At 41.5% G+C, this 12,579-nt stretch overlaps 1 protein-coding gene across 1 annotated transcript; it reads right to left on the bottom strand.

Moving 5' to 3' along the window:
- Positions 1-4,283: 4,283 nt before the first annotated feature.
- On the bottom strand, positions 4,284-11,500 carry otomp (otolith matrix protein). Its single transcript, XM_034858521.1, has 9 exons — positions 11,184-11,500; positions 10,843-10,979; positions 10,501-10,603; positions 10,065-10,250; positions 8,184-8,358; positions 7,095-7,162; positions 6,104-6,288; positions 5,603-5,774; positions 4,284-5,452 (listed from the first exon to the last, which is right to left on the bottom strand). The coding sequence occupies exons 1-9, from the start codon at positions 11,272-11,274 to the stop codon at positions 5,442-5,444; spliced, it is 1,128 nt and encodes a 375-aa protein (XP_034714412.1). The 5' UTR covers positions 11,275-11,500; the 3' UTR covers positions 4,284-5,441.
- Positions 11,501-12,579: the final 1,079 nt, after the last annotated feature.

The following is a 12,579-nucleotide window of genomic DNA, read 5'->3' as shown; positions in this document are numbered from 1 at the left end:
GGTGGAGACAAACAAAGGACACGAGAGATGGAGACAGGGGACATAAGGAGACAAAGTAAAGAGTAGAGAGGAAATAAATAAAGACAGAAAGAAAAAGTAGTGGACAGGACAAGAGGGAAAGGGGAGAAAGATTGAGTTAAGGATAATAGAAAAGAAAAAGGAGAGGTGAGATCAACAGAGGAGGAAGGACGGGATGAGGTGAGGAGAGTCGGAAAAAAAGGAGAGGATAAATCAAAAGAGGGGGAAAAACGGGATAGGGTGAGGAGAGGGGAAGACATGAAAGAGGAGTATACATGAGAAAAGAGGAGAAATAAGAGAGTGAGGGGGGGTGTGAATGAGAAAACAGGAGGGAGGCGCAGGATGCAGAAACAAACAGAGTTGTGATGGTGAGAGAGGAGCCTCAGTGCGTGTGCTGTTTGGATCACCCTGTTGCATTACAGCTGTTAAATTGGAAAAGGCTTGATGGATGTAGTGCACACTGCTGAGGAGACAGTGCCATCTAGTGATTGGTGCCTCAAACTCTCTCCTCCAGTGGAAGCCACTGAGCTATGAACCCTCATGTCACACTCACTCTCACCTGCACAAACTGTAATGCATAAACATCCTCCTCCCTGCGCTTCACACTCAAACAATTTGCTGCTCACGGTCATTTTTCACCCAGCTCTTGCACCAATATGGAGACAACATGTGCCGTCACACAAACCGAACACAAAAAGATATTAAGAAATGATAGCCAGTGTTGTGAGACTTGCTGATCGTGTGTGTGTTTGTGTGTGTGTGTGTGTGTGTGTGTGTGTGTGTGCTGCGCTGCGCTGCTTTTGTTGTGTACTGTAAGTGATCTGGGGAGCATTATGGGAGCAGAGCGATAAGCCTGGTGTCACTGGTGTCTAATCATACTCCATGTTCCTTATCGGCTCTGGGCTCAGGAGACGGAATGAGCTGTGTAGATGGGGAAGAAGAGGAGGGGGATGAGAGGGAAAAGGATGAGAGGGAAAGGTGGACAAGGTGGGAAGTAGAGATGGAGGGAAAGGGTAGAAGAAGTGGCAACAGGGGAGTAGAGATGAGGAGGAGAAAAAGTGAAGGATGAGAGAGGTGAGGGGGGAGTAGAGGACATGAGAGAAGATGGAGTTGAGATTCAAGGGTCTGATGCACTAAAAGCATATAAAGAAGCAGTGCCAAGCCCCATGCCCTGACTCACCTCCCCACCAACACAGCACAAACCCACCTTGTGTAAGTGGATCCACTTTTTCAATGCAACTTCAATGCAATGCAACAGTGTGTGTGTGTGTGTGTGTGTGTGTGTGTGTGTGTGTGTGTGTGTGTGTGTGTCGGGGTTATCGGGAGTGCTAAGGATGGGTGGTAATTGAATAATGACAGTAACGCCTCTGATGGATTACCTGTCACTCTTCTCTCTTCTCCCCCTCCATCACTGTCATCCCTCTGTTCTCTGCCGCTCTCGCCTCGCAACCTCCGGTCAAATTGTCTCCATTCCTGTGCCATCACCCGCATCAGCGGAGATAAAGACACCCACAAACACGTGTGATAACACGCCTGCACGGATTCAAACACAAATCTTCCCAGCAAACATGCATCCTTACACACTTTTGTATGTAGACATGTTGACATCAACAAGGACCGGGATAAGTATTCAATACCTCTTATACCATATCTAAAGTCTCTTTCCCAAAATTCCACCTTGGTGCAGAATTACAACCACTAGAGCCAGTCCCACAATGAGCTGTCCTTAGGATGTACCATTTCTGAGTCTGTAGCTTTTGAAGAGAAGATACGGTGGGGGGGGGGGGGGGGGGGGGGGGGGGGGGGGGGGGGGGGGGGGGGGGGGCAAGATGGAGGCCATAGGACGGAAGCCTTGACCAACTGCCACTTGTCTCGTTTGAAAGCCATGATGTCTCTCTTTCATCATAGGGCCAAATTCTCTGGGCAGGCAAAGCAGAGAAAGGGGAGGTAACCTTGCCCCTCATGAGGTCATAAGGGTCAAGATTCCAGATCGGCCCACCTGAGTTTTCATTTTCTCAAAGGCAGAGCAGCATACCCATGGCTTGGTTCATACCTATCGCCCTTTTTAACCACTGGGGGACCATGGGCAGGCTGAGGGAACTTAAATTAATGTTAAAAGAAACTCATAAAGTGACATTTTTGTGCCATGGGACCTTTAAGGGTTAATGATCAAGTATTTGCAGCAAGATGTAGGCTACAAAAGTGCTCTATATTTAAAATGGGCCATTTCAGAGTGTTGTATTACGGTACATTCTACCACTAGACTATTTTAGTCAATAGTGAAGTGCTCAGATCCTTTACTTAAGCAACACTCAACTAAATAATACCCCATTACAAATAAAGGCCTGCATTAAGAATAAAATACCGAAAGTATCAACGTTTAAGGACTTTATGCAGAACAGCATTATACTATAATAATTAGATTGTTATCAGTGGTGCATTAAATTATGAGCAGCATTTTACTTGTGTAATCTTTCAATGTGGAGACAATTTTAACTACTTAAATCTAAAGCATTGAGTCATATTTTGCAAGTTGATCATTTACTTGGCATGAAAAATTGCTTAAGTGAATAGTAGGCTAACAATCTATGTCAGATAAATGGAAAATGTATAATATTTTATTTTGAAAAAGTACGAGAAGTAGAAGTTGAATGGCGTAAAGTGTCAATATTTACGGTACCGGTAGCAAACATTTTGCTTGCTTACTTACTTACTTACTTACTCTAAATGCACAGCTGCAGTGCAGTAGAAAGGTTGAGGTGCGTACAATTAAAATACATCAAAGTTTTTAGTTCAACATATATGTTTATTTTGTTATTATTATTATTATTTTGCAAGTTCATTTAGATTAGGTTATTACAGTACTATCAACTGGGTGGAAGTCTATGGTTTTTTGATCTTCCAGACTTTATCTTATTTCACTTCTGTGATCTGTTTTTATGCTGATTACATGAGTGCAAATGTATTGAATTATTAGTTAATTTCCACCAGTGGTATATCGGCACACTTTCCTCTCTTACAAACTACTCATGGTTGAGAAGGCTGTACTAAGGGCCACATTAGTTGTTTTTATTTATGCATTACAGCAAAATGGCCAGCAAGAGAGCTGAGGATTGAGAGTGATTGCAGCACTCTGCTGCAATGCAGTTTTATCTACAGTATCTGCTTGCTGCTAAATGGTACTCCTCCGTCACAGCCACAGACTTCCTCTAAAGGATTAATGTTGTCAATGAGGTGAAGCAGTTCCAGCAGGGCCATTTGGTGCATGCTCAGTAGAGGTCTGTCTCTTTGTGGGGACCACCTATGAAGATTTGGTGTCCCTTATTCACCTGTCTACCTGGGAGGTGCCTCTCTCCACCTGAGTGAGCAACTGAGTCTCTGTATGCAGGTCTTTGTGTGTGTGACCTTCCTTTTTTTTCTACTTCTCTCCGTCCTAATTCCTCTTCCTCGCCTCGCTCTCTCCTTCCAGCATACAGCCTATATCTGAGGGAATATTATGTGTGTGAGAGACAGAAAGACCGAGACCGAGAGCAAGAAAAGGGAGTGTGAGACGGACCGAGAGTTATCAAGCATAATTCATTTCCACACAGATATCATGTAGCTGTTTCAAGATAATTAGAAGTCAGCTCGTAAAAGGACTAGAGAGGATTACTTCTTTATCATCGTTCATTTAATTGGTTGAAAAAAAGAGAAGGTTTGCAACAGTACACACTCAAGCCATGATGAGTCTTTACATAAATTGAAGCCTGTCAAAATAAAAAATAGCAGAAACAACACCAATGGTACAAACCAAAGTTGAATTAGTACAACAGATGTGCCTTTCACCCTCCGCAAATGAGGTGAAAAACATTGCGTCTCTCAATAATTGTGGTATCTTTTTTTTTTTTTTGAGTTTTTTTGCCATCAGGAGCCAACATGTAATGTACTGTAATGTAATGTAATGATGATGAATTATGACAGGATTTTATTTAAAAAAGTAAACATTGGGTTTCTTCTGCAAAACAGAGTCCTGCAAAACAGAGTCCTGCAAAAGCGCCAGCATCTGTTGTATTAGTTCTAACTCGGTGGATGTCTTTCAGTACAATGAGGCCAAAAAATACAGTTTGGCGAGGAGAACTTCATCCGGTTTATCAGTGTATTGCCGAACCTCTGTGGTGCAAAACGTGAAGGTAATAAAGATATAGACTCAACTTAAGCCCAGAGCAGTCTGTACAGTTTACAGTACACTATTCTGTAGATCAACATGCTGATGTGAACTGTGATTCTTTAATTACCCTTCCTTGAATATCTCACAATCACCATTTCTTCACAGTGTAGTATTCAGTAAGACTCTTCTTTGTGAAAATTCTTTGATAATATTACACACTGCACTGACTAATTTCTGCTTGTAACACCATGTCTTGGACATCTTTCTGTTAGGAACCTCTGTCAATATCAACGTCTTGCCATTGGAATCTTAAAGTATAAATGATAACTTGGGAAAAAAAATTTATTCCAAATACTACATTCCTTTATTTGTTGAAGCAGGACTGACACAGTTGATACTGGAGAGCCCATTTTGGAAGTTTTGGTTGATGCAAATATTTTTTGATGAGAACAGATGAGAAAATTATTGAAGCTATAAAAAAAAAAGAGAGAGAGAGACTCACTTGGGTAACTGGAGGCAGCCCAAGCCCTAATCCAGGTTCTCCTTACTGTATGGTGTAACAATACACTGTGAGCTGGCAGAGTCCGTTCCACCATACCAGACGTGAGAAAGCAGTGAGCCAAGGTCCTAAGCCTATACAAGCCATGGGAAAGCAGCAATCCTATCAACACACTAACACATAAACTTACAGACACACACTTTTTCTCACTTACACACAAACAGTATGATATGCCAGACTGCCAATTAGGGCAATAATGGCTGTGGGAATAAAAGTCTATACTTACATCCACACATACACGTACAGTAATTGAGACCTCTAAGCTCAAAGTTAATAGCACCCAGTTGTTCAGTGCCAGAGACAGACCCTGTGGGAGGAGGGGGGGGGGGGTATGGGTGATACTGACACTTAGGCTAATGCAACAAGAAGGACACAATTTCTTGAGTGTTTTGTAGAGTTTTTGTATGTGTAAATCAATATTGGGCGAGATGATGGTTATGGGGTATCTACACTAAAAAAATGCATCAAACCCCTCTTTAAAAAAAGAGACAGCATGTGTCAAGTGAAGCACTAGGTTGGAGGAGGAGTGGGGGCATGGTGATATAGAAAATGGGTGGGGAAATGCAGGGAGAAAACAAACGCAAAGCAAAGAAAATGAGAGATGGCAAGATGGAGTGGCAGAAGGACACAGATAGCAACAAGGAGACGCAGAAAGGGAGGACTGAGACATAGGTAGGAGGTGGACAGTGACACGGTGGATGTCTTCCTCCTGCTCCATCAGCAGAAGCCTGTTGGTGGTAAAGCACAATAATGAGAACAGCTGTAGTGGATACAAAGACAAACACAAAGGAAAACACACTCCTGTAGCCACTCGCTTCATCAGCAAATCCACAGAAACACACATTTACACATAAGCAAAAAGATACCATCACTCTTACCCTCACACTCAAAGGCTTGCAGCATGGTGGTGTAGGTAGGGCCCAGCCAAGAGGTGTAGCTACCCACAACCCTCTGCAAGTGGTGGGTGGCATCGTTGAAGAGCAGATCGGATTCGCCGTAGCCTGCTGAGCTGAACAGACGGAAGCCCTCCGTGGCATTGCCAAACGCATTCTGAAGGAGAGAGAAGCTGCGTGATAGGGCTTAATGTGTAAGGGCATGGTAGTGCGTTGGCATGCTCTGTGTACATGTGTTTGTGTTTTTCTTGGTTTGTGTGAGCGTGTAGCCAGGGGATCAGAATAGGACGTATCAGTCATCTGGCCTCTCCCACACACACTCAGTAAAGAAGAAAGTTGACAGTTCAGCAGATACCGTTGCTCTGAGTTGTGCTGGTCCATAAACCAAACACCACAGAGGTATGAGACAGGAATAAACACGTATGTCTGGAGAATAACACGCACACACGCTCACACACGGCTGATGCAATTTTGGTCCACACCCACCTGTAAACGTTCCAGGTACTTCCAGACACGACACTTGTCCTCCATGCGGACCACCACAGCGTTAGTGGGGACAGCTGCCAGGTGGCATCGGTCAAACTCATCCAGACCCGCCTCGGTTCCATCTGGGCACAGCAGCTTCAGGTCCTCCAGCTCCAGATCCAGGGCCCAGGACTCCTGGTTCTTACCTATGCAGCAGAGGAGAGAAGGTGTAAAGGAGAAACAACACAATATTCCAAATTACACTTGCTAGCTACAATACATCTTATTAAATCTGCTTGTGATGAGAATGTAAACTTTTTATTGAGAATATTTCACATTTTAATTTTGAGTCATTTTGTTGGCCACCTAAGAATTTCAAAAGCACACAAAATAATAGTTAGCCATACAAATAAAGGCAAAAGATGGACCACCTTGAAGCAACCTTCTCCCTTTCTAGACAACAGCACAAACCTCGTGTGTTTTTGCCGTTAATTGGTCTGACTCGGGACATTTCTGAACCATATGAGAAAGCATGCTTTGTTAAACAGCTAATTTTACAGTGTTTGTGGAGCCAGCGTTAAACTGCTTCTTCCACCAGCAGAGTCTGTGTAGCGTGACTGGGATAATGATCACCATTAATTTTGGATGTTGCCCAAAGCGGAGGAGCAGATGCGGCAAACAAAGAATTAGGGCATTTTCTAGCTGGACAAAATGTTTGAACGACTGCCTGTATTGATATCTGTTTCTCACTGTTATCTATCTGTCTGTTTGTTGATCTCTGTCTGACAAACACACATCATGTACCATGTAAACTGTGCAATCTATTCCTTTTATTTTGGATTTCACACAATGTAAAAGAAAATTGTGAAACACTGACATCCTGTGTCTTGACACAGACTAGCACTCTCTCTCTCTCTGCTGGCCCCAAATAACCTCATCATACATTCAAATTCTAAAATTATGTCATTATATAACCAGTGGTGCAGTCTCTAAAATGCACATTAGCACTCACCGTCCACATTTTCAAAGATTGTTGTGTGTTTAACAAAGGCCACGTCCCCGAGGTTCTCTGCCACACACCTGAAAGAAAAACATGAACCAAACGAATAATCAAATAATCAGACATATTTCATCTATAAATAGATGAATAAGGTGGAAATCAGCACTCTTGTGTTTTTGTAACAGCATGACTCTGGAGACCATGAATACATTTTCCTCAATTGTTACACTTCAAGATTTAATGACATAAATTTCTTATTTACATCTCACTACATCACTGAGCAGAATAACACTCGGTAATAGATATATTTATTTATATATATATATATATATATATATATATATATATATATATATATATATATATATATATATATATATATATATATATATATATATATATATATATATATATATATATGTGTGTGTGAATCAAATCATTTCACATGCAGGCATTGAGTGAAAGTCACATTAAAAAGTTGTGTTTGCAATGGAGTTCTGTTTGCAATTTAATGAATGTTAGGTAATATTTTACGTTTTCTAACTAAAACACTCACTCAGGTCACTCATTCGTCAACGTGTTATTACTATCATCACGATGTTAGCTTTTTAACCTAAAACTGATTAGCTCAGCAACTTAACAGATCAACTGCTCTGTATCCCACAACGAAGCGTAAGCTCAAAGGGGGCCGTGCCTTTACTGTGGCAGCTCCTAAACTGTGGACCCATCAGCCTCTGCCCATTAGACAGGCCTTTTCACCCGCTGCTTTTAAATCCCTTATTATAAACCCACTTCTTCTCCTTGGCCTTTGACAGCTGTTTTCTCATGTTTTATGTCTCTTAATTTGTATTTTATGCCAGTGTGAGTTTCTATTATATGTCTTATTTATTCTTCTGAACAGCACTTTGGTCTACTTTGTTTGTTTTTAAGTGCTCTATAAGATTGAGGGCAGGCTGCTTTAATTACTATGTTGCCTTAATGGAGACAGCAGGCTGTACTAGATATAAAATAGGGTACACAAAGGCAGAAGTTGTAACAACTACTTCACCTCTGGGTCTCATTAGCATATTATTTCCCATGGTATCAGTGTCAGTGTTGTACCTCAGCGCCCCTGCCTCTCCGTAGTGCCTCTCTCTGTGGTTGTTGGCACAGATGTGTCTGTCGTTGTCGTCTCCTATACAGGCCTCGCACAGGTTCTTGGGGTTGTTGCCTCTCGGGTCGTGCTGGGCATCCTTGACCCCCGGCACACAGCTGTAACCGAAGAAATTGCCGACGGCTGGTGAAAAAGACAAATAATTAGTTGGAAGAAGTATAGGAAAGGTTAAAGCAGGCTAATTCATTTTTAATTAAAAAGCCATTCCTCCAATTAGCCACTACAAGTGCACTCTCAAAAAGAAGGGTTAAACTACAGTTAACGTTGAAGTGATTAATAAAAATATACACATTTATTTTTGAATGTGTTTTTAAGTTTCAGCTTCTAACTTGTGCAGATGTGCCGCTTTGTTTTGTTTATGTGATAGTATATGGAATATATTTTAGGCTTTGATTGCACCTTGGCTATAGGAAATTGTAACTGCAACTTTACACATTTAATATGCAACATTTTATTTTGAAAACAAAATCGGCAGCTTTATTGATAATGAAAATACTCTATGGTTTGATTTTTTTTTTTTAATTAAAGTAATTGGTAATTGTCTTGTAAGATGTTTTTATTTTGTAGTGTTGTATCTATAGTGTTAACTGACACTTCAATAATGTTTTTTTCCCTACATACTGTCATATAAAGAACATATGATCCAGACTAGAAATTACACGGTAAGGTAGTTGCAATTTTTTAAAAACAATTTTATATTATTCTGTATGTATTTCCTTTTTTATTTTTGTCAAAAAACAACGGTCCACTACCCTGCAGCCCTCAGCTCTGTTTATTGTGTATTTAATAAATCTGTTTATTGATCCCCAATGGGGAAATTACAATTTAAACTCTGTGTCCACATTTTGGATTGAATTGATTGAATGGGTTGCAATAAAACTTGAGTAATGTTGCTGTGTTACTGTAACATTCAGCTGACCATTTTCGGGTGCAGATTAATACTTATTTGGTGGCAAGACTCAAAATAAACTACAGTGCTGATGTATTTCATGTTAAAGCAACATTTGGTCAGTGGTTTGGCATTAATGTCCTTTAAATAGTTTCTGAACAAGAATGGAGCTCTTTGGCAAAGAGGATTAAGATATATCATCATTTAAATACAAAGGCAGTATTTGTTTAGTAAGATCAAGTCATTGTGGGTTTTATGGGATTTGTAAACAATAAGAAAACTATTCATCTTCATTATCTTGCTTCCTTCTCCCCCTCTTGAGGAAACAACGATCTTCCAGTATGTCTTTCTCTTCATTGTTACACCCACACACACGCACGCTCACACGCACGCACACAAACACACACACACAAGCACACTCACATTTACAGAGACATATGCACTGTTCTCTAACTGACTCTTCTCCTCTTACCTCCAGTGTCCTTTATCCCTACACTCGTTCCGCATCACTGCTTCATCCTTCCTCCTTCTGAACCTCTCATATAGCTTCCGCACATCAACACACACAGATGGACACACACAGACACACAGACACACAGACACACAGACACAAAGACACAAAGACACACACACTCACATTTACAGAGACAGATGCACTGTTCTCTAACTGACTCTTCTCCTCTTACCTTCAGTCTCCTTCATGCCTGCACTCTTCGTTCCACATCACTACTTCATCCTTCCGCCCTCTGAACCTCTCATATAGCTTCCACACATCAACACACAAAGACAGAAAGACACACACACACACACAGACAGAAACACACAGGCACACAGACACACACACAGACACACACACACACACACACACACACACACACTTATACATCCCCTCACCTTTCCTGCCTCAATCTGCACCTATTCCCATGCCGCTCTGTCTAACCTTTGGGGAAGTTGCACTGCTCCCCTATGCTGATCTGGGAAGTGTTGACCAGGTAGCCAATAGGAACAGTCCACCCCACTGTGGTGCGTATTCCGGGGTGACAGGAGCTACGCTCGTGCATCTCCAGCAGGGAAAGGTCTGACGAGGAGCGACGTGCCATCGCCACCACGTAGTAGCCAAAACCATCTGGAAGGAGGATTTGGGAGAAAAAAACAGCAAGTGGGAATAATTTGTCAGATCAGGGGAACATGGGGGGGAAAATAAGAAAATGTTTAATAAAGGTACAAGACACAAAGAATAATAGTGTCCACACACCGTGTAAGTGGCTGTAGCAAGCTTTTGCGGATTTTATCTTCAGTGACTTACATTAGTTAATCTGCTGAGGCTTCAGTGCTTTCCTTTATTAGCTGTTGTAAAGGTCAAACCTGGGACTTACCCACTCCGTTGTGGGACTCTCCTGCAGCCAGCTCGAGGCCGTGGCAGAAGCCAGCAGCATAGATGTCATCTGCAAACATGGAGGCAGCATCTGCTGTCCCATTCTACCAAAAACACATTTATTTTGTTAATGTCAAATCACAAAAGGATGCTCGGTTATTCCAAATTCTGACAACAAATCTGACAACAAATACAGAAGCTGCTTGTTTTGTTTGTTCCATGCAGCTGAAACATTTCACATGACATGTATTTGAATTTGAGTAATTAATGAAGGTGAAAATAATCGTGGTTATTATACGGCAAAATGGTCAGTCCACTTTCCCACCCCTTTTTCTTCAGGTACCTTGATTTTGTTTATACAGTCTCTGGTGTTCAGGCCACGGACACATTGCAAACTTCCTCTTATATTCTGAGCTGTGGCATTCCCGGCCAAATCTAGACACTTCTGTTCTTCAGCGTCCGACAACACACACCAGGATACTGAACAAAACAGGGGGAAAGAGTTGCAAATTAAGTGAAAATGAAGCACTATAAGAGAACACATGTTTCATGCTGACACCCCTAACTGCACTTTCTAAATCATGTAAAACATCATTTGAAACAGGCACCTAGGTTAGAGTTAATGACAAGTCTGTTAAAAAATCTACAAATAGAAAATTAAATTAAATTGAAATTATTTTGTACCTGTAGTTTTTTTATTGGAGACACAGCTGACATACAGAAGAGGCAGAAGGAGGAGGAAAGCTACAGGCAGTCTTCTCTCTAGACGCTCCATGTCGGCTCTGGTAGGCAATCTGCTTGGGACAATCTCTCTAATACAACATACTTGAGGAGCAGGTGGATTTCATTGGGCAAAAAAATCACTCAGCTACTCCCCTCCCTCTCTTGTAACCTGGTCCTGAGACAGAAACAGGGGGTGAAAGGGTAAGGTGGGAGAAAAAGGCAGGTAGGCTGGATGTAGAAAGAAGAAAACATTACATTATTCCTCTAGCCCCTCCTCTTAAAAGTCAAAGTCCTTAGTGTATAATCCTTCCTCCATCTCATGATAGCAGTATAGCGTTTCCTCCTCCAATTATCCACTGAGACTTATCCCCAGTGGGGAGGATAGTGTTAGACACACGTAGGCTCGGAACGGTTCAGGTCAGCTGGCACAGAATGTTGACCCAGGGTCTTTGATTAAAAAAGCTTCAGACAATGTGTCTCTGTGCTGGAGCTGTGCTCGTGGAGAATAGATACTGGCTGGGTCTTGCTCCAACTCACTGGAGACCAAAGCCCCAGGTAAGCAAGAACAAACAGCACTGGCTATTGTTCGCAGCCACAGGACACAGTGGAGGGAATACATATCTGCCACTTGATACAATTCTCCTTTTTCTCTCTTTAGACACACACACACACACATACACACTCACAAACACACACACACACACAGACACACACACACACACACACACACTCAGGTAAAGTAATTAACTCTTCTCAGGACCTTCTTTTAGTTGTCAAGTGTTATGCAATGACAGATCTGCATGATTGCTTGGGAGATAAAAAGTCATCTTAGTTTTCATTAAGTTTTTTTAAGAGAAGGAGAGGTCTTTTTTTTGGGGGGGGGGGGTGGTATCTGATCCTCAGCACGAATGGGTAAAGGGACAAGGAAGCACTGCTTTTTTAATCAAGCAGTTAAATAGTATAGGTAATGAATAACAGTGGGAGCAAAGAGGGGTGGTTAACCACCAAAATAACACTTCTGGTTTCGAAATCAATTTTGTTTAGTAGATGAGGACCTGAAAACCAGCCTCTCTCCATAAATAAATAAATATATGCTGACAAATGTTTAAGTTCACAATAGTGCATTAGTATCTTGGGACATTAGTGTTTGTTCCCGATATGTTGGCCTGCCTTCACCAATAAACAATTCAGGAAATCCTGAAATGTGTTCTTTCCTTCTGTGTTTCTTCTCATGTAAATCATATTTTGACAGCGGAAACATAGCACATCATAATTTCACATACTCTACATATATTCACTGATATGGATTGCTATCTAATCTAAAAAGTTTCAAACATATCATATGGTCCAGGTAAGT

The sequence above is a fragment of the Etheostoma cragini genome, chromosome 20 (assembly GCF_013103735.1).
Source record: "Etheostoma cragini isolate CJK2018 chromosome 20, CSU_Ecrag_1.0, whole genome shotgun sequence".
In the NCBI taxonomy this organism is placed as follows: Eukaryota; Metazoa; Chordata; class Actinopteri; order Perciformes; family Percidae; genus Etheostoma; species Etheostoma cragini.
Note: the sequence above shows the minus strand (reverse complement) of the source record. Positions and strands in the feature narration are given on the sequence as shown.

Excerpts from the sequence above, each read along its gene's own strand:
- otomp (XM_034858521.1), bottom strand. The coding sequence starts at position 11,274 with ATGGAGCGTCTAGAGAGAAGACTGCCTGTAGCTTTCCTCCTCCTTCTG. Across the intron at positions 10,251-10,500 it reads AGAGTCCCACAACGGAGTGG|ATGGTTTTGGCTACTACGTG; the intron begins GTAAGTCCCAGG and ends TCCTCCTTCCAG. Across the intron at positions 8,359-10,064 it reads GCAGTGCAACTTCCCCAAAG|CCGTCGGCAATTTCTTCGGT; the intron begins GTTAGACAGAGC and ends CTTTTTCACCAG.